The following is a 26,345-nucleotide window of genomic DNA, read 5'->3' as shown; positions in this document are numbered from 1 at the left end:
CCAATTAAAACAAATTTAAATTAAAAAAAAAAAAGCATGTCTTATCTTTCCTTGCTAGTCTCTGGAACTCTACATTCAGTTGATTATATCTTTCCCTTTCTCCCTTGCCTTTTCCTCTCTTCCTCTTAGATGAACAATACAAAGAAAGAGAGGAAAACAACAGAATGGGGAAACACCAGATATTTCTTCAAGAAAATTGGAGATATCAATGGAACATTTCATGCAAGGATGCATATGATAAAGGACAGAAACACTAAGGACCTAATAAAAGCAGAAGAGATTAAGAAGTGCCAAGAATACACAGAATTAAAGGTCTTAATAACTCACATAATCATGATGATATGGTCACTCACCTAAAGCCAGACATACTGGAACATGAAGTCAAGTGGGAAAGCACTGACAGTGAAAAGTGAAAGTGAAGTCGCTCAGTAGTATCTGACTCTTTGCAAACGCATGGACTTTAGCCTACCAGGCTCCTCTTTCCATGGTATTTTTCCCAGCCAAGCGTACTGAAGCAGGTTGCCATTTCCTTCTCCAGGGGATCTTCCCAACCCAGGGATTGAACCCACATCTCCTCCATTGTGGGGAGATGCTTTACCATCTGAGCCACCAGGGAAAGCATTACTATGAACAAAGCTAGTGGAGGTGACAGAATCCCAGCTGAGCTATTTAAAATGCTACAAGATGATGCTCTTAAAATGCTATACTCAATATGCCAGCAAATATGGAAAACTCAGCAGTGGCCATACAACTAGAAATGGTCAGTTTTCATTCCAGCTCCAAAGAAGAGCAATGCCAAAGAATGCACAAACTACTGTACGATTGCACTCGTTTCACATGCCAGCAAGGTAATGCTCAAAACAGTTCAAGCTAGTTCACCTTTAGCAGTAGGAGAACCAAGAACTTCCAGATGTACAAGCTGGGTTTAAAAAAGGCAGAGGAACCAGAGATCAAATGGCCAACATTCATTGGATCATGGAGAAAGCAAAGAAATTTCAGAAAAACATCTACTTCTTCATTGACTACACTAAAACTTTGACTGTGTAGATCACAACAAACTGTAGAAAATTCTTAAAGACATGAAATTACCAGACCACCTTAACCTGTCTCCTGAGAAACCTCTATTGAGGTCAAGAACCAATAGTTAGAAGTGCACATGGAACAACTATCTGGTTCAAAATTGGGAAAGGAGTACATCAAGGTTGAACATTCTCACCGTGTTTATTTAGCTTACATACAGAGTACATCATGTGAAATGTTAGGATAAAAGACAAAGAAGGGTGAATGCAGAAGAATTGATGCTTTTGAATTGTGGTGCTGCAAAAGACTCTTGAGAGTCCCTTGGACTGCAGGGAGATCAAACCAATCAATCACAAAGGAAATCAATCCTGAATATTCACTGGAAGGACTGATCCTAAAGCTAAAGCTCCAATATTTTGGTCACCTGATGTGAAGAGTCAACTCACTGGAAAAGACCCTGATGCTGGGAAAGATTGAGGCAGGAGAAGAAGCCGGTGCCAGAGGATGATATGCTTGGATGACATAACAATGCACAGGAGTTTGAGCAGGCTCTGGGAGATAGTGAAGGACAGGGAAGCCTGGCATGCTACAGGGCATGGGGTTGTAAAGGGTCAGAGATGACTCATTGACTGAATTGCAATAACTTTTTTAAAACTTCAAATTTCAGCTATGTACATTGAAAGGTGTATGATAGAACAAAAATTTATTTTAGTTTAAAAATTAATAATGGAGATTACATAGAAACAAATTTTTTTCTGTTTTATATAAAAATATTACAGTCTATAAGATCAAATTATGAGTGTAAGTATCTGAAAATATTTATTAGGTTATGTGAATATTTAACTTATATGCAGAGTACATCATGCGAAGTGCCAGGCTGGATGAAGCACAAGCTGGAATCAAGATTGTCAGGAAAAACATCAATAACCTCAGATATGCAGATAACAGCACCCTTATGGCAGAAAGAGAGGAGTAATTAAACTAAACTTTAACCTCTTGATGAAGGTGAAAGAGATGAGTGAAAAAGTTGGTTTAAAACTCAATATTCAAAAAAACAAAAATCAAGGCATCTGGTCCCATCACTCCATGGAAAATAGATGGGGAAAGAATGGAAACAGTAACAGGCCTTATTTTCGGGGGCTCCAAAATCACTGCAGATGGTGACTACAGCCATGAATTAAAAATCACTTTCTCCTTGGGAGAAAAGCTATGACAAACCTAGACAGTAGAGACACTGCTTTGCCTACAAAGGTCCATATAGTCAAAGCTATGGCTTTTCCAGTAGTCATGTATATATGTGAATGTTGGACCATAACAACGAAGAATTGATGCTTTTGAACTGTGGTTTTGGAGAAGACTCTTTAGAGTCCCTTGGACTGAAGGAAGATCAAATCAGTCAAATCTAAAGGAAATCAATCTTGAATATTCATTAGAAGGACTGATGCTGAAGTTGAAGCTCCAGGAATTTGGCCACCTGATGCGAAGAACTGACTCGTTGGAAAAGACCTTCATGTTGGGAAAGATTTAAGGCAGCAGGAGAAGGGGATTACAGAGGGTGAAATGGTTGCGTGGCATCACTGACTCAATGGGTATGAGTTTGAGCATGCTCTGGGAGATGGTGAAGGACAGGGAAGCCTGGTATACTGCAGTCCATGGAGAAGACTCTTGAGAGTCCCCTGGACTGCAAGCAGATCCAACCAGTCCATTCTGAAGGAGATCAGCCCTGGGATTTCTTTGGAAGGAATGACACTAAAGCTGAAACTCCAGTACTTCGGCCACCTCATGCAAAGAGCTGACTCATTGGAAAAGACTCTGATGCTGGGAGAGATTGGGGGCAGGAGGAGAAGGGGACGACAGAGGATGAGATGGCTGGATGGCATCACGGACTCAATGGACATAAGTCTGAGTGAACTCCGGGAGTTGGTGATGGATAGGGAGGCCTGGCGTGCTGCAATTCATGGGGTCGCAAAGAGTCGGACATGACTGAGCGACTGAACTGAACTGAACTGAACTGATGGGGTCTCATAGAGTCAGACATGACTGAGCGACTGAACAACAATGAATATTTAGACAGAATGCGTTAAAAATCTTAACAGATTAATTAAACATCAAAGGAAAAGTAATGACTTTTAAAAATACTACTATAAAGAAGTTGGAAAATTTCTTAGAAATATTTTACAAATGAAAAGATTGAAAATATTCTTTATAAGCCATATTTTTAGAAAAGTATTTTACACTTAAGCTATCATATCTAATTGAAACTATTTTGTTGGTTATAAAAACAGCATTGGTAGTAATATTTCATATAAGGACTCACCAAAACTCTGCAGAGAACACCTTAGTACATATTTTGCGATTTCTGAGCAATATGGTCTCATTTTTACTACTCAACTCTGACATTATAGCATAAACTTGATATATCTTCCTTCTCTGAATCTCTAGAGCATTTGTACCCATCATAACCAATCTTATTTTGTCACTGTCATAAAAACTTTCCATTCCTCTCTATAAGAATATATTCCTTAAATATTATTAGATTTAGTCCTCACATAGACATTTTCTGATTATCAGAACTGATATATTAGTTGAGGAACTAATAAAATTAACAATTTCCAATGCTATTTCTTGAAATTGTGCTAACAGTTCTAATGAAAGAAGAATCTTAAAAGGAAAGGTTTATTTGAAAATATTTATAACAAATTGGTGATTAACAGGGAGGCCTGGTGTGCTGCGATTCAGGGGGTCGCAAAGAGTCGGACACAACTGAGCGACTGAACTGAACTGATAACAAATTTCTCAAGTCGTTAACAATTTCAGTTCAGTCCAGTTACTCAGTCATGTTTGACTCTTTGCAACCCCATGAACCGCAGCACACCAGGCCTCCCTGTCCATCATCAATTCCCAGAGTTCACTCAAACCCATGTCCATCGCGTTGGTAATGCCATCCAACCATCTCATCCTCTGTCGTCCCCTTCTCCTCCTCCCCTCAATCTTTCCCAACATCAGGGCCTTTTCAAATGAGTCAGCTCTTCACATCAGGTGGCCAAAGTATTGGAGTTTCAGCTTCAACATCAATCCTTCCAATGAACACCCAGGACTGATCTCCTATAGGATGCATTGGTTGGATCTCCTTGCAGTGCAAGGGACTGTCAAGAGTCTTCTCCAACACCACAGTTGAAAAGCATCAATTCTTTGGTGCACAGCTTTCTTTATAGTCCAACTCTCACATCCATACATGACCACTGGAAAAACCATAGCCTTGACTAGACAGACCTTTGTTGACAAAGTAATATCTCTGCTTTTTAATATGCTATCTAGGCTGGTCATAACTTTCCTTCCAAGGAGTAAGTGTCTTTTAATAGTCATGGCTGCAGTCACCATCTGCAGTGATTTTGGAGCCGAGAAAAATAAAGTCTGACACTCTTTCCACTGTTTCCCCACCTATTTGCCATGAAGTGATGAGACTGGATGCTGTGATCTTAGTTTTCTGAATGCTGAGCTTTAAGCCAACTTTTTCACTCTCCTCTTTCACTTTCATCAAGAGGCTCTTTAGTTCTTCTTCACTTTCTGCCATAAGGGTGGTGACATCTGGATATCTGAGGTTATTGATATTTCTTCTGGCAATGTTGATTCCAGCCTGTGCTTCCTCCAGCCCAGTGTATTTCATGATGTACTCTGCATAGTAGTTAAATAAACGGGGTGACAATATACAGCCTTGACATACTCCTTTTCCTATTTGAAACCAGTCTGTTGTTCCATGTCCAGGAACCTGTCCTGCACACAGGTTTCTCAAGAGGCAGGTCAGGTGGTCTGGTATTCCCATCTCTTTCAGAATTTTCCACAGTTTACTGTGATCCGTACAGTCAAAGGCTTTGGCATAGTCAATAAAGCAGAAATAGATGTTTTTCTGGAACTCTCTTGCTTTTTTGATGATCCAGCAGATGTTGGCAATTTGATCTCTGGTTCCTCTGCCTTTTTGAAAACCAGCTTGAACATCTGGAAGTTCACGGTTCATGTACTGCTGAAGCCTGGCTCGGAGAATTTTGAGCATTACTTTACTAGCATGTGAGGTGAGTCAATTATGCGGTATTTTGAGCATTCTTTGGCATTGCCTTTGTTTGGGATTGGAATGAAAATTGACCTTTTCCCATTTGGAAGACAATAATAACAACAGCAGATAATCATGATAATAATGCTATTATTAGTATATGTCCTTTGAGTTAATTTGGGAAAAATTATACAAGGACATCTTTATTATTTAGGTTTTCCCAGTAGCTCATCCAGTAAAGAATCCACCTTCAATGGCAGGAGACCCCAGTTCAATGCCTGGGACAGAAGATCCCCTGGACAAGGGATAGGCTAACCAATCCAGTATTCTTGGGCTTCCCTGGTGGCTTACTGGGTAAAGAATCTATTTGCAATGCAGGAGGCCTGGGCTCAATCCCTGGGTTGGGAAGATCCCCTGGAGGACATGACAACCCACTCCAAGATTCTTGCCTGGAGAATCCCCAAGGACAGAGGAGGCTGTCCATGGGGTCACAAAGAGTTGGATACAACTGAATAACTAAGCACGTCTTTATTAATACACATGTTATAACTTTTACTTTCACACCATATACACAAGGTAAAACTTCCTGTAGGCTCTAATCCCTGTTTGTCAAGTAGCTAGCATCTTCTTCTGTGCTCAAATGACTCATGTCTATGTTCAAAATACTAACAGACTTGTGATAAAAATTTACAAACATCAACTTTAGGATTCTGTTCTTTTTCTCTTTGGTTCTATATAACTTAACCATTATTTGTAAGAGGATATCATCTAGTGTACTATGGAAATTAGATTTGCAAATTAAAGAATGATTCCTAGCATCATTCTCATTAAAAAAATCAAATCTAAATTATGACATCAGTTTGCAGATTGACTTAATAGTGAATTACCAAATTCCATTTACTCAGAAACAGGTAATTTAGATTCAATCTAATTTAATTTAATTTAAACAGTGATATGTAAGTGTTGATGAGCAGCATTATTGCAAGAGAATACAAAGCACTTAAGTTCAATGCACTCTTTCTGTTTTTAAGGTATTAGCATTGCAGTTATAGTAGTAATTTTTTTTCTTTTTTTATTGTCAAGATTCAATTGCATGGCATTACAAGTAATAAAGAATAAGGGTTAACAAAATAAAATCTCCCCCAAGAACCTGATGCAAATCAACTGAACAGCATGATTCCTAACATTACCAAAGAAAAAATTTTCCTGTTTAATTACTACATCATTGGTATATGAATCACATACTACTGCTAGCTAGGGGTGTTACAGTCATAATTAGGAGTCTTAAAGATGTCTGAATGCTAGTGTTTGGCAATCTAAAACATAAAATACTATACTGAAGACAATAAAGAAAATTGTTTAAAAATTAGAATGATTTACTTTAAATGGAAATGGCTTTCTTAAACATATAAATTGATCAAATAATATGTTAAATGGCAGAGGCTCCCCCTTCAATGAAGAGGCTCCCTCTTCAATTAAAGTCTGATTAATGTGTACAAGTGGCTACCTACTTAAAAATGTCCTACTCTGGTAGACATATTACATATCTGGCAGAACAAAATAATCATCGTGATTTCTAAAATTCTACCAGTAAGAATATTATTTATGATACAATTAGAATTAAACCTTTATAATCCATATAACTCAGTAACAGGCAGGGACTAAAAAATAATGGTATAGCACAAAAAAAATAACCTCAGTAAAGATGTTTATTCCTCAAACATGTTCATGAGCATTAAAAAAATGGAGCCAGTGGATTTTGGTGGAAATAATACTTTTAGAATGAGAAGCCTTAATTTACCTTTTAACTTAGCAATTATTACAATATTTAGCCATATGCCATCTGTATAAGGATTGTAGGTCATATAATTCATATTAAAAGGTTCTACTGAATAATAAAAGAATTAAAAAATTTAAATTTAATGGGATTATTGAGGAAAGGGACAAGAGATAGGTAAAAACAAAAACACTTGATATATAGCTTATGATAAAATATATATTATAACCAAAGGAAACTATATATTTCAGTGAAAATGTAATACAAATACTAATATTATTTCAGTCAAGATTTTATTTAAACAGTCCAACTTAAAAAACTTTCCATTTAATTTTACTTTTACTTCAGGTCTAAAGATAAACAGATGATAGAGAGATGTGTATAGATTTATAATGTATTTTATATGATATATATAATAGCCCACATTCACTACTTTATGTATATTTGTAAGAGTTTACTAGTTAACAAAAAACTTTAAAAGAGTTTGTATTTACCTACTCAAATTGCATTTAAACTATTTGCATTTCATCAGCTCTGACTTTTTCAGAAAATTCTCTTCCTACCTAAAACGAAGCATACAAGTGACAGTAACTTTAAAGCATCTAATGAGAAACTTTTCATTAATCCAACATACCAATTACTATAAGCATTCTAATAATTCAGTGGCAAAAACATTTTTTCATCTGTTTAAAATATAAAATCTTATGGTGTGATTAAAATGGTAGAATTATGAAATACTATAGCTAGAAAGCCACTTATATTTTCCCTACAATACTTATGACTATAATAAAGCCTCTACTTAATTTTGTAAGTGAAGTGATCACTATTAAGGCTGGAAAACCATTCTTTTGGACAATTCAATTCATTAGAAATTTTGTTTTAACTTGCACTGTCTTTCTCTATCCTGGAGAAGGAAATGGCAACCGACTCCAGTATTATCACCTGGAGAATCCCACAGACAGGGGAGCCTGGCAGGCTACAGTCCATGGGGTCTTTACGACCCCACAAAGCAACTACACACCACAGATATCTCTCTATAATATCAACTGACTGATTTTAATTCACGTGTTTAGTGTTCCACGTATATGTGTGCTTAGTCATTCAGTCGTGTCTGACTCTTTGCGACGCCCTAGATTGTACTCTGCCAGGGTCCTCTGTCTATAGGATTTTCCAGGCAAGAATACGTGACTGGGATGCCATTTCCTACTCCAGGGGATCTACCTGACCCAAGGATCCAACTTGCGTCTCTTGAATATCCTGCACTGGCATAAAGATTCTTTACCACTGCACCACCTGGGAATCCCACACACATACACACATATTTCTCTATAATATCTATCAACTGATTTTAATTCCACTGTCTAATGTTCTATAGAAATAATTAAAATTTTAGTCCACAAAGAAATTTCAAAATATTAAACCCTTATTCATATAATTCCCATGTATAGTTTACTTCTGTACGTATCCCAGTTTGTCAATGTCTGTTAATATGCAGCAACTGGTACTAGATAATCCTCTTCAGTTCAACTCAGTTCAGTCATTCAGTCCTGTCCAACTCTTTGTGACCCCATGGACTGCAGCACGCCAGGCTTCCCTGTCCATCACCAACTCACAGAATTTACTCAAACTCATGTTCATTGAGTCGGTGGTGCCATCCAACCATCTCATCCTCTGTTGTACCCTTCTCTTCCTGCCTTTAATCTTTCCCAAAATAAGGGTCTTTTCAAATGAGTGAGTTCTTTGCATCAGGTGGCCAAAGTATTGCAGTTTCAGCTTCAGCATCAATCCTTCCAATGAATATTCAGGACTGATTTAATTTAGGATTGACTTGTTTGATCTCCTTGCAGTCCAAGAGACTCTCAAAGAGTCTTCTCCAACACCAACTTTCAAAAGCATCAATTCTTCAGCATTCACCTTTCGTTATAGTCCAACTCTCACATCCATACATGCCTACTGGAAAAACCATAGCTTTAACTAGATGGACCTTTGTTGGCAAAGTCATGTCAGTGCTTTTTAATATGCTGTCTAGGTTGGTCATAACTTTTCTTCCAAGGAGTAAGCGTCTTTTAATTTCATGGCTGCAGTCACCATCTGCAGTGATTCTGGAGCCCAAAAAGATAAAGTCTGTCACTGTTTCCACTGTTTCCCCATCTACTTGCCATGAAGTGATTGGACTGGATGGCCTGATCTTAGTTTTCTGAATGTTGAATTTTAAGCCAACTTTTTCACTCTCCTCTTTCACTTTCATCAAAACGCTCTTTAGTTCTTCTTCGCTGTCTGCCATAAAGGCGGTGTCATCTGCATATCTGAGGTTATTGATATTTCTCCCGGTAATCTTGATTCCAGCTTGTGCTTCAGGCAGGCCAGGGTTTCTCATGATGAACTCTACATATAAGCTAAATAAGCAGGGTGACAATATACAGCTTTGACGTACTCCTTTTCCTATTTGGAACCAGTCTGTTGTTCCATGTCCAGTTCGAACTGTTGCTTCCTGACCTGCATACAGATTTCTCAAGAGGCAGGTCAGGTGGTCTGGTATTCCCATCTCTTTCAGAATTTTCCACAGTTTGTTTTGATCCACACAGTCAAAGGCTTTGACATAGTCAATAAAGCAGAAGTAGATGTTTTTCTGGAATTATCTTCCTTTTTGATGATCCAATGGATGTTGGCAATTTGATCTCTGGTTTCCTGCGTTTTCTAAATCCACGTTGAACATCTGGAAGTTTACAGTTCACATACTGTTGAAGCCTGGCTTGGAGAATTTTGAGCATTCCTTTGCTAGCATGTGAGATGAGTGCAACTGTGTGGTAGTTTGAACATTCTTTGGCATTGCCTTTCTTTGGGACTGGAATGAAAACTGACCTTTTCCAGTCCTGTGGCCTGGATATCCTCTCTATATTGATAATACAAAGGAATAAAGTTGGTTTTTTTTTTTTTTGAGAAAAGATTACAGACAATATTTTTGGACATGTTAGTCTGAAATGTCTTTTATATATCAAGTGGGCATATCAAGAAGGTAGCTGGATATTCAAATCTAGTGTTCATAAAATAGGACTGGGTTGAGGTATAAGATCAGTTCAGTTGCCAAGTTGTGTCCCACTCTTTGTGACCCATGGACTGCAGCACACTAGGCTTCAGGGTTGAGTAATAAGTTTCTAAATAACAAATTAACATTCCTTGGAGATTTTCATCTTATACATTTTCGACATCCATTCTACCACCTATAGTTATTAGGTCTGACACAGACTGTTGTCTACCACAGCTTTCTATATGCAGTACTTTTCAGAGCAGCCAACTAAGCATATGCAGCCCATAAGCATATTAAAACTTAAGGGAAAATATGAACACTTTATCAAAGGAGAATCAGGAAACATTTAAAAAATAAAATAAGTGAAAAAAAGCAGAATGAATGGATATATGAAAACAATAAAATATTATGCTAGAAGAATAGATTGAGAAGCAAGAAGGAGAGGAAAAAGGAAAATTTGAAATAAAAGCTAAATGGTTTGGAAGATAGAAACAGAAATGTGATTGGAAAACTAATGAGAACCTGAAAATAGCAAGGAAAAATGGACTTAAAGAAGTATTTGAGCATAAGGTAGATACAATTCCTTGAATTAAAAAAACAAGATGACAAAAATCCTTCACCTGTCTACATAAGAGTAAAATTAAATAATATCAAGTATAAAACAAAAATTCTTCGCAACGGGTTTGCCGCCAGGACACAGGTGTCATGAAAACCACCATTAAACCTAAGCCAAAATGGGAAAGGAGAAGACCCACATCAACATCGTTGTCATTGGGCACAGCAGATTCAGGGAAGTCTACCACGACTGGCCATCTGATCTACAAATGTGGCAGGATCAACAAGAGAACAATTGAAAAGTTCGAGAGGGAGGCTGCCGACATGGGAAAGAGCTCCTTCAAATATGCCTGGGTCTTGGACAAACTGAAAGCTGAACGTGAGTGTGGTATCACCACTGATATCTCCCTGTGGAAATTTGAGACCAGCAAGTACTATGTTACCATCATTGATACCCTAGGACACAGAGACTTCATCAAAAACATGATTACAGGAACATCCCAGGCTGACTGTGCTGTCCTGATTGTTGCTGCTGGTGTTGGTGAGTTTGAAGCCGGTATCTCCAAGAATGGGCAGACCCGTGAGCATGCCCTTCTGGCTTACACCCTGGGTGTGAAACAACTAATTGTTGGCATTAACAAAATGGAGTCCACGGAGCCACCCTACAGCCAGAAGAGATACGAGGAAATTGTTAAGGAGTCAGAACCTCCATTAAGACAATAGGCTACAGCCCCAACACAGTAGCATTTGTGCCAATTTCTGGCTGGAATGGTGACAACATGCTGGAGCCAAGTGCTAATATGCCATGGTTCAAGGGATGGAAAGTCACCCATAAGGACGGCAATGCCAGTGGAACCACCCTGCTTGAAGCTCTCGATTGCATCCTGCCACCAACTCGCCCAACTGACAAACCCTTGCGTTTGCCTCTCCAGGATGTCTATAAAATTGGTGGTATTGGTACTGTCCCTGTGGGTCGTGTGGAGACTGGTGTTCTCAAACCTGGCATGGTGGTCACCTTTGCTCCAGTCAATGTAACAACTGAAGTGAAGTCTGTAGAAATGCACCATGAAGCATTGAGTGAAGCCCTTCCTGGGGACACTGTGGGCTTCAATGTCAAGAACGTGTCTGTCAAAGATGTCCGTCGTGGCAATGTGGCTGGTGACAGCAAAAATGATCCACCCATGGAAGCTGCTGGCTTCACAGCTCAGGTGATTATTTTGAACCATCCAGACCAAATCAGTGCTGGATATGCACCTGTGCTGGACTGTCACGCAGCTCACATTGCTTGCAAGTTTGCTGAGCTGAAGGAGAAGATTGATCGTCGTTCTGGGAAAAAGCTGGAAGATGGCCCTAAATTCTTGAAATCTGGTGACGCTGCCATCATTGATATGGTTCCTGGCAAGCCCATGTGTGTCGAGAGCTTCTCTGATTATCCTCCCCTAGGGCGTTTTGCTGTGCATGACATGAGACAGACAGTTGCTGTGGGTGTCATCAGAGCAGTGGACAAGAAGGCAGCTGGAGCTGGCAAGGTCACCAAGTCTGCCCAGAAAGCTCAGAAGGCTAAATGAATATTATCCCCAATACCTGCCACCCCAGTCTTAATCAGTGGTGGAAGAACAGTCTCAGAACTGTTTGTCTCAATTGGCCATTTAAGTTTAATAGTAAAAGACTGGTTAATGATAACAATGCATCGTAAAACCCTCAGAAGGAAAGGAGAATGTTTTTGTGGACCATATGTTTTGTGTGTGGCAGTTTAAGTTATTAGTTTTTAAAATCAGTACTTTTAAATGAAAACAACTTGACCAAAAATCTGTCACAGAATTTGAGACCCATTAAAAAAAGTTTCATGAGAAAAAAAAAAAAATTCTTAAGAGAGAAATGTGAAGTTTTAAAGAGAAAGAGTATATCACATAAATAAGAATTAGAATGATGTGGCATTTTTATAATTTAAATCTAAGTTGATATTTTATCAATAAAATATATATCTAGTTTATAATCCAGCTGAGCATTACTTTACAAAATCTGAAGGTCATTTTAGTTTCACATGACTACTTTTAGTGAGAATCAAGAATTCTGCATTTAAATAATATTAATTACAGCTAACACTGATTAAGTCCTAACTAGAAATTTTGACATGTATTACTTTTTTAACTTGCAAAACTACCCTAAAACAGAGTGGTAGACAAAATTCTAATAAGGCCTCCAAGATTCCAGTCCTTGGTGTACACACCCTATATAGCCTTTCCCATGAATCTATGAAAAGGATGGAAGCCACACCATTAATCAGGTTACATTTTATGGCAAAGGTGATGGAACAGTCACTCCCATGATTGTTACATTACATCAGACTCCACTTTAACAGACTAAAGAGAAAGATTTTAAACAAAAGAGATTATTCAGCTGATATTGAAGAGGCAACACACCATGATTCTTAGAGGGTCAGATGGCAGGCAATGGCAGTCAGCAGTTAGCTTCTAGGGACTGAGAACATACCATGACTGAAAGCAGCAAAAAGAGTGGGACCTCAGTCCTACAACTTCAAGCAACCGAATTCTGCCAAAACATCTGGGCACACATAAATAAGAGCCTGGCAGACACCCTGACTACACCTGGGGAAACACTGAGCAGAAGAACGAGCTTGACCCACTAAAACTTACGTTCTACATGGGTGTTGTTTTCAGCTGATAAGTTTATGGTTAAATGCTATTTAGCAAGAAAACTAATAAAGGCAGACCCTATTATCATTTCCAGTTTTGCAAATGAAGAAACTGAAGTACTGACACTTAAAAAAGACTCCTTTCCAATCATACAGCTCAAAAATGTAAAATGTAAAGCTATATTCTGATTTAGGATCTGTGTTCTCAATACCTACTCTGTAGTGCCATGAAGAAAGTAAGCAACTGTCACCTGGAGAGGTAGATAAAAACATTCACAGAAGACTGGCAGTGATTAAAAAAATATTATGTATAATTTACCTTATACCAGGTTAATTAGAATTAATATATTTCCTGTGTATTTTAAAATTACAGGAAGTCTCCTTTCTCACTTCAATAACAATTGTATAATTTCCTCAGTGAAATCTGTAATATTTTCCTAATATAGGCAAACGTCAATTTCAGAAAGATACCTTTATTCCATAAATAATTATATATTTTGAGCAAGGTCACCTATGATAGCATATATTTGTTGATTTCTGGTCACTAGAAAAAAATCTCCTGCCCCAACAAGGAATTATTTCATGCAAACATTTGTTTTCTTATTGAGGCAGTGCACTCTAGTCTCATATATTCCAGTATGGAAGCTAAAAAAGCTCTTTTGGGGAGATCTTTTTTCTTCCACCCTCCACTACAACAATGGAATAGACGGGTGACCTAAATTTGCCAGACTCATTCACCTATGATTCTCAGATCTTGACTGAGTAATATGGCAGAATTGAAAAATCCATGAGACTTCACTTCCTACAGTAGCCATGACTAGGCAAGAATGTAAAGCACTTCACAGAACTGAAAACTTCTAGGGCTAAGAGCTTTCTGTCTATTGTAAACTGGATTACTTATTCCCTGTTTCACATTGTAAATAGCATGTTATACTAATAATATATTTTCCATCTGCCTGTTATCAGAGACAGTTTCTACTCCTTACAATATATTTTATCTAATAAAACTACTATACAATTTCATTTTTGGAGGGAAAAAAAAGGTTTTGCTTGTTTTATAAAAATCCACATGTGGTTACTTCATTCCTAGCTTTTTAAGGAATCTCCATGCTGTTCTCCATAGTGGTAGTATCAATTTGCATTCCCACCAACAGTGTAAGAGGATTCCATTTTCTCCAAACCCTCTCTATGTAGACTTGCTGTGATATCTCCCTCAGGAGAAACAGATTACTCATCTCTTAATTTAAAAACTATTCATTGAATTACTTCACCTAGGCAAAGAGGACAGTTTCTATTGTAACAGAGTTCTGATGCTAATAGGGGATAAAAGAGTCGGACATGACTGAGCGACTGAACTGAGTCAGTTCTTCACATCAGATAGCCAAAGTATTGGAGCTGCCACTTCAGCATCAGTCCTTCCAATAAATATTCAGGACTGATTTCCTTTAGGGTGGACTGGCTGGATCTCCTTGCAGTCCAAGGGACTCTCAAGAGTCTTCTCCAACACCACAATTCAAAAGCATCAATTCTTCGGCGCTCAGCTTTCTTCACAGTCCAACTCTCACATCCATGCAAGATTACTGGAAAAACCATAGCTTTGACTAGACAGACCTTTGTTGGTAAAGTAACATCTCTGCTTTTTAATATGCTGTCTAGGTTGGTCATAGCTTTTCTTCCAAGGAGCAGGCATCTTTTAATTTCATGGCTGCAGTCACCATTTGCAGTGATTTTGAAGCCCAAAAACATAAAGTCTCTCACTGTTTCCCCATCTACTTGCCATGAAGTGATGGGACTGGATGCCATGATTTTAGTTTTCTAAATGTTGAGTTTTAAGTCAACTTTTTCACTCTCCTTTTTCACTTTCAAATGCTACTTACTGCTGAAAAGACTATACGAGGCTAGGGAAAGGACCATATGAAAGGAGCAGAGAGAAAAATCCTCAAAACTCAGATAGGGTTGGGAACAGTTCATGCTCCAACCATGGCAGATAACCTGTAATTCATGTGTCATAGAGTAGAGTACCCCTATGGGTAGTGCCTCAGGGATGGAAAGATTAACCCTAGACTAAGTTATGCTTTCTTCTGGTCTATTAAAGCAAAAAAAAATTTAAAGTCTTGAAAAGATCAACATTTTCGAAGCAAGTTAACTCTACTGCAAAACAAAGGTAAAGTTTGTTTGTAATTCCATAACTCAAGAAGGCAGAAAGTTGATGGACCATGTTAAGTAGAGACATTCTTGAAATAGAAAATATAATGTCTGAGATGATGGATAAGATACACTGGGTGTGACTGGATACTATAGAAGAAAAGATTCATGAACTTGAAGATACAGGTAACAAAAATATCCAAAGTGAAACACAAAATGAATAAGAAATAAAAGCAAGAATTAGTGAGCAAAAAGCAATTTCAAACAGTTTAATACTATATTGTTAGAATTCCTAAAACAAAAGAGAGAAGTGGGAAAAAAAATCAAGAAATAATGGCTTAATATTTTCTAAATTTCATGAAAACTATAATTTCATAAATTTAAGAATGTCAATAAAACCCAGGCACAAGAAACATAAAACAAAAACTCACAACTATGCATATCATAATCAAATTGGCTAAAATCAGTGACAAAGAGGAAAAAAATTTTAATGCAGATGGAAAGAGAAAAAAGTCACTACACACAAAGGAACAATAAGGTTAAACATAGATTTCTCATTATTAACAATGGAAACCAAAAGATTATATACAAAAATAGTGAAAGGAGAATGCTATAATTTAAAAGTTTTCAAAGCCCTAAGAAAGTAAAATATTTTTTTCCAGATATTCGAGCAGATATAATGTACTGCCAGCAGAGCTGCACTGAAGTATTAAAGTATGTCCCTTAGACAGTAGGAAAATGATAGTAAACACTGCTATATTTAAAATAATCAACAAATATCTACTGTACAGCATAGGGAAGCTGCTCAATATTCTGTAGTCGCCTAAATGGAAAAAGAATTTGAAAAAGAATAGATACATGTGTATGAACTGAATCACTTTGCTGTATATCTGAAACTAACACAACATTGTTTGTCAACCATACTCCAATATAAAATAAAATCTTTAAAAAAAAGTCTGGATTTACAAATAAAGAAAAAGAAATGATGAATGCTGGATACAATAAATAGGTAGGTAAAAGAGAAAATATTTTCTTACTTTTAATATCTCTGAATAAACCTGACTGTATCAAAATTAGTAAAAGTGTAGCAAGAGTTTTATAAAATATGAAGTAATAAAATAGATTCAACAATGACACAAAGGCTAGGGGGAAGGAAATGAAAGCAGACTGTTTTAAGGTTAATGCACACAAAGAAATGAGTGATATAATATTACTTAAACATAGACAACAAAACGTTTAAGATGTATAAAATAAGTTACATAATACCCACTAAAATAACACAATGTAGAATTGCATCTAATAAGCCAATAATAAAATGAAATCAAGAAAAAAAATGTTAAATTCCGAAGAATAAGCACAATAAAAGAAAGAACAAACAATGGACAAATAAGAAAAATAGAAAACAAATAATGATATGTTAGATTTAAACCCCAAAACATACAATAATATCCCAAGGATACTCTAGGTTCAGTTCAGGACCACTGAAATAAAGCAAATACTGCCACAAAACATTTCACATCAATTTTTTGGTTTCTTAGTGCATATAAAAATTATATTTGTACTATACTGTAGTCTACCAAGTGCACAATAGCACTAACCTAAAAAAATGTACATACTTAAATTAAAAAAAAATTTTATTGCTGAAAAGTACTATCCATCACCTGAGCCTTCATTGAGTCCTAGCACTAATATTAAAGACTGAAATATGAGAATTACCAAAATGTAACACAGAGACACAGAGTGAAGAAATGCTTTTTGAAAAATGGCATCTGCAGACTTTCTAAGTTCACTGTTGCCAAAACTTCAATTCATAAGAAACATAATATTTGCAAACTGCAATAAAAGCACAATAAAATGAGGTATGCCTATAAATATATATATATATACATTATACGTACATGGATAAGGATTGGATAAAAAAGACATAACTATATGCTGTCCAATATAATCTACTTTAAATATAAAAACACAAATAGGTTAAAGAAGAAGAATGAAAAAACAACACAGCATTCTAGTAATATTTTTTAAAAGCTTTTTATATTTGGCAAAATAAATTTTGAAGCAAAGAATATTACCAGGGATTCAGAAAGCAATTTCCTAATAATAAAGAGATCAAGTCATCAATTGATCAAGAAGACATTAAAAACCCTAAACATTTATCCATCTAAGTAAAAGAGTTTCAAAATACATGAAGTAAAAATTGCTAGAAGAACAAATAACCTAATCTAAAATTACAGTCAGAGATTGCAACACTTATTCTTCAAGCTGATAGAACATCAATGTGGACCCTAAACAGCTTGAAACACTTAACCCAACTGATCTCTGTAGAAGATTTCACCCAACAAGAGCATAGGACATTTGCAACTGTCCCAGGAACACTGACCAAAGCAGATTCATATCCAGGTGATACGATCTTTAGAAGATGATTAGATAGGTCATGAGGGTGGATTGGTCATGCAGGTGGGTGGTTATGGATGGGGTTAGTGCTCCTATAAAAGAGGTCCCACAGAGCTCCCCATCACCTTCCCTTATGTGAGGGCACAGGAATCATCACCAAAACTCGCCCATTCCATTCCAGTGCTTTGATCTTGGACTTCCCACCTCCAGAATGGTGAATAACAAATTTCTGTTGTTTATAAGCTACTTAGTCAATGGTATTTTTTCATAGCTGCCCAATGGACTAAGACATTAGGTTTATTCATTTTCTATTGCTGCGGCTGTTGTTCAGTCACTAAGTTGCATCCAACTCTTTGTGACCCCATGGACTGCAGCATACCGTGCTTCACTGTCCTTCACTATCTCTGCAGTTTCCTCAAATTCATGTCCATTGAGTTGGTGATGCTATCTAGCTATCTCATCCTCTGCCACCCTCTTCTCCTTTTGCCTTCAATCTTTCCCAGAATCAGGGTCCTTTCCAATGAGTTGCTCTATGCATCCTGTGGCCAAAGTACTGGAGCTTCAGCTTCAACATCAGTCCTTCCAATGAATATTCAGGGTTGATTTTCTTTAGGATTAATTTAGAAGAAATGGAGTCACCCTCATAGTCAACAAGAGTCTGAAATGCGGTGCTTGGGTGCAATCTCAAAAATGACAGAATGATCTCAGTTCATTTCCAAGGCAAACCATTCAACATCACAGTAATCCAAGTCTATGCCCCAACTGTTGATGTCAAAGAAGCTGAAGTTGACTGGTTCTATGAAGACCTACAAGACCTTCTAGAACTAACACCAAAAAAAGAGATGTCCTTTTAACCACAGGGGGCTGGAATGCAAAAGTAGGAAGCCAAGAGATAGCTGGAGTAACTGGCAAGTTTGGCCTTGGAGTCAAAATGAAACAGGGCAAAGGCTAACAGAGTTTTGCCAAGAGAACACACTGGTCATAGCAAACACCCTCTTCCAGTACCACAAGGGACAACTCTATTCATGGACATCGCCAAATGGTCAAAAATTAGGTAGATTATATTCTTTATACCCGAAGATGGAGAAGCATAAACAAGACCTGGAGCTGACTGTGGCTCAGATCATTAGCTCCTTACTGCAAAATTCAGGCTTAAATTGAAGAAAGTAATTGAAAGAAATTGAAATGGGAAAACCATTAGGCTAAACAGGCATGACCGAAATCAAATCTCTTATGATTATACAGTGGAGGCAAAAAACAGATTCAAGGGGTTAGATCTGATAGACAGAGTGCCTGGAGAACTATGAACGGAGATTTGTAACACTGTATAGGAGGCAGTGACCACAACCATCCCAAAGAAAAAAGAAATGAAAAAGTCAAAGTGGTTGTCTGAGGAGCAATCCAAATAGCTGAGGCAAGAAGAGAAGTGAAAAGCAAGGGAAAGAGGGAAAGACATACCCACCTGAATGCAGAATACCAGAGATTAGTAAGGAGAGATTAGAAGGCCTTCTTAAGTGAACAGAAAGGGAAAACTGGAGAGATCAAGTGAACATTTCTATTGCTGAGTAACCAATAAGAGCAACTGTAGTGGCTTAAGACAAATCACATTTACTCTCTCATAGTTCTGTATGTAAGAACTCTGACAAGTTTCAGTGGACTAAAATCAAGGTGTCAGCAGAGCCACATTTCTTTTTAGAGGCTCTAATGACAAATCTGTTTTCTCAACTTTTCTAGCTTCTAGAGTCTATATTCCTTGGCTTGAGTCCCTTTCCCCCATATTCCAACCAAGCAATGTTGTTCTGATCTGACCATTCTCCCATAGGCACATCACCCTGTGACCCTGACCTCCGCCAAATAAAGGTCATAATAAGAACTCATGTAGTTAGGTTGGGTCCACCTCAGTAACTTGGAGTAATCATCCTAATGTACCAAACTTAATCACATCTTCAAGTCTTCTGTCCATGTAACATAATATTTACATAGGTACCAGAGATTAGAATGTGATCACCTTTGTGGAGCCATTATTCTGTCAAACACTTTGAACCATAAAATTCAGTTCAGTTCAGTCGCTCAGTCATGTCCGACTCTTTGCGAGCCCATGAATCGCAGCACGCCAGGCCTCCCTGTCCATCACCAACTCCCAGAGTTCACTCAGACTTGCGTCCATCGAGTCAGTGATGCCATCCAGCCATCTCATCCTCTGTCCTCCCCTTCTTCTCCTGCCCCCATAAAATAAGTCTTGACAAATCTTTAAAAATTCAATAAGTGACAGAAGCATTTCTAGACAGTCTCTAAATAGTTGGAAATACAGTATCTCACTTCTAAATACCCCACTGATCAAGGAAGAAATCAAAAAGAAAATTAGAAAGCATTTACCTGAAGAAAACAGAAAAAGAAGAGCAAATGAATGTCAAGGAAGCACAAGAAAAGGAATAGTTTAAAAGAAGTAATTAATGAAATTAAAGACAGAAAAGTAAATGAACTTGCTAACTCTTTAGCCAGACTGAACAAGAAAAGAAAAAATGAGAATGTGGAAACTAATTATCAGTTTCAGGAATTAGATGATATCAGTGGGTAATATGTGAATATTATGAAAAATCTTTTGCCAACAAATTACACAAAATAGCCCAAATGGGAAATATACAACTGAGAGACATAAACTGATACAGTTCACTCAAGAAAAATATAGATGACCAGAAAAGTTCTCAATCCATAAGAGAAATTCAATTTGTAATTGAATTTTGACAAAGAAAATCTCAAGTTCAAATAAATTCAATGTTGAATTCTAACACAAATTTTAAAACATATATATAGAGATTGTATATCAATAGCTTTAGAAAATTACAGAGGAGAGAACATGTCCCAATTTACTTTGTAAGGCCAGTAGTACCATCCTACAAAGTTAGTAAGACTGCATGAATAGAAAACTACAGACTAATTTGCCCCAAAAACATAGGCATAAAAATTTGTAAAATTTCAACAAGTTGAATCCATCAATATAGTAAAGTTGTAATACAAAATGACTAAGTGGAGCTTACCCCTCATTACCAAGATTGGCTGACCGTTCAAAAATAAATCAGTGTAGCTCAATTCTATTAGCAAACAGATCTCAATTAAAATAATTTTACCATTTTACACTTAAAAACAGAAAGTTTATTACAGTTGTATAAACATACACACATACTCATAAGCCTTAATAGTAACATAACATATTCCACAGGGTTGATATAATGATTTTACTCAGAGTAGGAATTAGCATGTACCTATCTTGACCATCACAGTTATTTTCAACATTTTATTACTTTGGGAAAGTGGGATATTTTAATTTCATTATAGAAATTCTGGTTTGGCTTCCAGAACACATTACTAGTATGATATCAAAAGAAAATCCAATTTAGAAAGTTAATTTCTAATCATTAAATATTCATGAACATTCTAAAGTGTGTAATTTGCTTAAAAATAAAATATAATTAGATAGCCATGAAATAAAGGGCAGGAAACAATCAGAAATATAGCAATTCTTTCCATTTTAATTACTATTTAATAAGCTCATGGATGAGCCTTTTGTCACCTTCAATCATAATCTGAATAAAACAAATGAAATCTGATTAATATTTCTATATAAATCATAAAAAATAAAATAATACTTCCAGCATCCTAAAGGTCAAAATTCTAAAAACCCATAAGAAAACATTTCTGGCATTTTTTTACTATATTAACATCTAATTCAATCACAATAAAGAAGTAAATTTATCAAATTAATTATCATTACTACACACTGAGTAGTAATTTATACTAATATTTCTTGAACAAGTAAGTAATTTCCTCAATTTAGACATGAAGTCAACCTTACAAATCAAAATTTTTCAAACAAATATCAATTTTAAAAAGTCACTCTGTCTTCCCACAAATCACATAGAAATTGATGAAGCATGCAAGAATTTTCTAGTCACAATAAAAAATAGTCATTTATTAATAAAAAAGAATAAATTATCTGTAATTTTTTTAAAGATCACAAAATGTAACAGCTCAGCACAGGGTTTGGCACACATGAGCTATTTAATAAACTAATCTGAACTCAATCTAATCATACCATCATAAAAGAATGAATAAATAAATCTAAACAGTTTAACATGTAGATATTTCTTTCTTAAAAGAATAAATTAAGAATATACACCTTGACTATTTTAAGATAGTAAGAATATCCTAAATGTCCCTAGCAATAAATCAGAAGCCTTTAGCAGTCTATCACTAAACACAGTAAAAATAAAATATACAACATATACAGAGTACATAAAGAAATCAGTAGTAAGAAGTAGTGAGCCTTAAAGAATTAACTGTAGGTACGGCTCTTTCTAAATTTTTCATGATGATTTGAATTATGTTCAATACATAATAAAGATTGCTAAAAACAGTTAATGCTTTCAAGTGGGATTGTAAGAAAATAATATCTATTTAACCCTCAAAGAATGAAATTAATCAGAAAATATAAATGTCATAGTTATTTCAAGTTCCGATATATTTTTTAAGAATATAATCACACTGAAAAATTGGTACATACTTATTCAGTTCAGTTCAGTTTAGTCGCTCAGTCCTGTCCGAGTCTTTGCAAACCCATGAATCGCAGCATGCCAGGCCTCCCTGTCCATCACCAACTCCCGGAGTTTACCCAAACTCATGTCATACTTCTTAGGACATATTCAGTACTATTTGTTCAAACACTTTTTATGAAGACATTAATCATCACAGACACCCACTGTATCCTTTTTATGAAGGATCAATACATGCTTCACATTGTACAAAATATAGAAACCTTTATCAACTCTTTGAACAAAAACAGCATTCTTTTCCATATGAAAATATTGAGTAGTCATTAGATTAAATACTATTAACACTTACCTGTATTTTAATAGGCCATGAAAAGTTGCTGACGTATACATAGAATGTAATGTTTGGGTTGCTTCTAAAGTTAAATTTTTCATAGGAAAAACTATCTCTGTATTCTTTTATATTAGTCTTGGAAACTATAGGAGTCTCCTCTCCAGATATTGTTCCAGCTAAAATGTAAATAATAACAAATTTAAATAATTCATATTAAGGAAACATGTCTTTATTAATGTAACACTTATATATGATATTTACTTAATTTTAACTGTGCTTATAAGGACATAACTATTCAAATAAACTCATGTTTATAATTTAGAATGACAAGAAATAAGATTTGTCATGAGTATAATGGAAACAGATTTAGTATAAAAACTATTTTTTAAAATAATACCAATTATTTTAAGTGCTACATACTAGGAACTGGCTTAGAGACTTTACATTCTATTCTAATAAAAACTTTATCCCATAGGTATTCCATCTCTATTTTTCAAATTGGAAACTGAACCTCAGAAAGATTAAGACATTTGCCTAAAGTTTGTAGCTACTAAACAGTAAAGTCCTCTTTGGAACTGAAGTGATACATAGCTTCAGGAACTGATGTTTGGCTACTTGTTTCTCCACAGAGCCTTTCAAAACAAAATATGTCTCAATCCAATTAAAAAATGGAAAAGAAATCAATTTTTTTTTTGTTTACCACGTATTGAACCATCACTACTTTGAATAAAGTGGGAAGAAGATATAATTTAAAACACAAGCTAAAAATTTAATTAGTTAAAACCATATTGGATACTCAATAAATATTTACTGAAATTAACCAAATGGAAGAAAGGGTTAAGAATAGTTAGGATACTGAGCAACTGAATTATTTTCTAACCAATCATCTGTTCCAAAATTACTATGAATGCTTTTTTAAAATGCAGGTTTCCTGGTGACATCTTCCAAACCAATAAACCAAAATATCTAAGATTTGGTTTGGAGAATCTGAAAGTTACAAGTAATCTCTTGCATATTGAATGCACTGTTCTAAAGTGATAACTGAGGTTTTATATATTTTTGTTGCCAAATTTTAAAACTCTTGTAGGGTCAATTTGTTATACAGAATTTCAAATTAACAGTACAAGTTATTATGAATTCATAGTTAATGAAACTTACAGTGCCAAGATTTTACTATATGCTTATACTACTGTAGCAAAATATGTACATATGTATCTAAAGTTTTCAATTCTTATATATGTAATATAAAAACTGGAATTGCAAAGACCCCTTCTCATTTGAATTATGTTTCTATTAGTCTATTAATACTTATTAAAATAGGACATGATTTAATTTTAAGAAATCAAATATGGACTTCTAAGGATTCCTATATTTTCTTTAAATGTTTCCAGTATTTTTATGCAACAGTGTATACCATTTATATAGAAAGTAGAAATCAACAGCATTTCTTTAAAACAGCAAGCATACTTTTTCATAATCCAACATACAGATTTGTACTTTTTGTATTTTTTAAAAGTTAGCAATTTCAATTTATAAACCTTATTATGGAAGAAATGTTAAGTGTAGGGTTTTTTAACCCTCTCTCAGAACCAAATCCAACAATGGTAGGGGGTATAAATCCAAGCATAAAGGTAATAGGTAAGTTGGTAATTTACCAACATACACAATTTGTTGTTTTATATCAATTTTAAAGTTATTAAACTTATAGCTTCAATGGTGGATCAAATAATTGAAATGTCAATCTCTTTAGTCATTAAAGAAGTAATTTGTCTTAATTAAAATCACAGGAATTCATAACACTGCCATATAAAAAAATAAGCAGCATAAAATATCTGTTATCCACCTAATATTAACTGAATTAGGGAGAAAGTTAACAGAATAATGATACTTTATTAATAATGCCACTTAATAGTTTTACCTAAAACAGCACAAAGATTCTGGCCTATAATATTTTTATCTCAATTATTTAAATTAACAGTAGAAAGGTCATATTAGAAACCTTACATATAGGAACAGAAGTAAAAGACACATGATAACAAAATTCTCTTACCTGTTGAACCAACCGACCATGTAATGTTGAGATTAAAGTTGTTTGATGCATTAATTGAAATATCCAAATTTTTGTTTGACTACCAAGAAAGAAAATATGAAGTTTAAAAAAACAGAATTATACTAGATATTATCTTTAATGTTTTAATTATGTCCATGCTGTTTCTCTAACTGTGAACATTAAATTAATAGTTAAGCGAGAAAGTGCAGACACCAATTACACTTTTCTAATGAAAAAAAAAGGTGATAAATTCAAAGGTATATTTAAAGTTCCCATTTATCTTTCCTACTGTAACCTGGTCTTCCACATGCAGCCAGAGGCTGCTATAATTCAACACTTGTATTTTGATTTTCTTGGCTTACCTGTAGTTAATATTTAAATGATATGGGTTTGGTTAGTCCAAACTTATTTCACAGCAATGGATGATTGTTTTGTTGAAAGATTTCATGTTAGCTGCATATAGTATTAGTATATACACATTTTTCAGTGGAAAAAAAATACTTGAAATGTAAAACTTAGAGGTAAAAGTTATAAACCTACTTGGGGATAAAGAGGGGATCAAGTCATATAAACATCTATAGAGAGGAGCACTGAAGAATTTTATATTGATCAACCTGCATCTTGTCATTAATTTAATTGCACAGAAGCAAATACCCAAGAGATTTCTTTAAACATTATTTGCTATTATCCTACTCCAAAAGATGAAGAACAAAAATTATATATGATTATAACTATTAAGACTTGCAGAAACGAATAGAAAGATAGTCATACTGAATAGCTTTAGCTACAGATATTGAGTGTGCTTTGCTGTGTTTTAAATATACAAAGACTCTTAGAAAAAGCTGTTACTGAGACCTAGCTACTAAAATAATTAAAATTAATACCTTGATATTACAACTTTTTCTAAATAAGAATAAGAAAGCCAATAGAAAACATATCGCCAATTTTCTGAGTGGCTCTTAGAGAAAGTAAGCCTATAAGCAATTAAGTTCCCCATATCTGTTAGAAATAGTGTTAGGAAGAAACTGACAGAAGGACATGGTTCTTCCCTGATATGGGAGGAGTAAGAAGAAGCATGATAAAAGGCAAAGGCTGCTGGGTGATGTGTGACAGTCATTCCATGTAAATGATACACTAAGACCCAATTATTTAACCTCAAATAAAAACCACTCCAAGTGACTGCCATAGAGACAGGGACAGCTGGGCCTCTATTAAGAACTACTAACAATGCTCCATAATCATTGAAAGATATTCTCTTCAAAGTTTCCAGGAAGCAAATATAAACTCAACAAGAATGGTCGTTTTGAAAGAGCCTACAAAATAAAATGTGTGGTAGTAAGGCTGAACAATTTTGCCCCATAGATTTTTCAGGGTAATGCTCATTACTACTGAAGAGATAACATCGGAGAATTTGAAGTGATCAAAGAAAAACAAGGCTTGGAGTTTCAAAATATACAGTATTTCAGAAGGGCACTATATTATCCATCAGAGTCATATTTGTAACTGGCCACAAATATAAGAAGGAAGTTAATTTACTGAGTTCTACTGGTAAGCTACTAAAATATCCTCTAATATGTACCACAAAACTTTCAAACTTAAGACCTTTCCACTTTTTAAAGATATGAAAGCAGATGACACTGATTTAAAAATAATGCCAATATTAATGACTCATGTAATAAATGCAAAGAGCTTTTGTCAGTGTGCAAATAAGTCTAACAGACTGCATTATTCAGGTGTGGTAATAGCATTATTTCATCATACTTATAATGCTGCATTAAGGAGAACCCA

At 35.4% G+C, this 26,345-nt stretch overlaps 1 protein-coding gene and 1 pseudogene across 3 annotated transcripts in view; one reads left to right on the top strand and one right to left on the bottom strand.

Annotated features, from left to right (window-relative positions):
* The window catches only part of ATRNL1 (attractin like 1), an 809,337-nt gene that overhangs the window by 480,318 nt on the left and 302,674 nt on the right, over positions 1–26,345 (bottom strand). For all 3 annotated transcript variants that reach the window (XM_069567614.1, XM_069567615.1, XM_069567616.1), the window contains exons 23-24: positions 24,558–24,636; positions 22,526–22,683 (exon numbers count right to left, since the gene is read on the bottom strand). In XM_069567614.1, coding sequence (XP_069423715.1) covers positions 22,526–22,683; positions 24,558–24,636 — 237 coding nt within the window. The remainder of the gene's footprint in view (positions 1–22,525; positions 22,684–24,557; positions 24,637–26,345) is intronic.
* Positions 10,593–12,260, top strand: LOC138427593 (elongation factor 1-alpha 1 pseudogene; annotated as a pseudogene).

The sequence above is a fragment of the Ovis canadensis genome, chromosome 22 (genome assembly GCF_042477335.2).
Source record: "Ovis canadensis isolate MfBH-ARS-UI-01 breed Bighorn chromosome 22, ARS-UI_OviCan_v2, whole genome shotgun sequence".
Classification (NCBI taxonomy): Eukaryota; Metazoa; Chordata; class Mammalia; order Artiodactyla; family Bovidae; genus Ovis; species Ovis canadensis.
The sequence above is the reverse complement of the archived record's forward strand: the minus strand, read 5'-3'. Positions and strand labels throughout refer to the sequence as shown.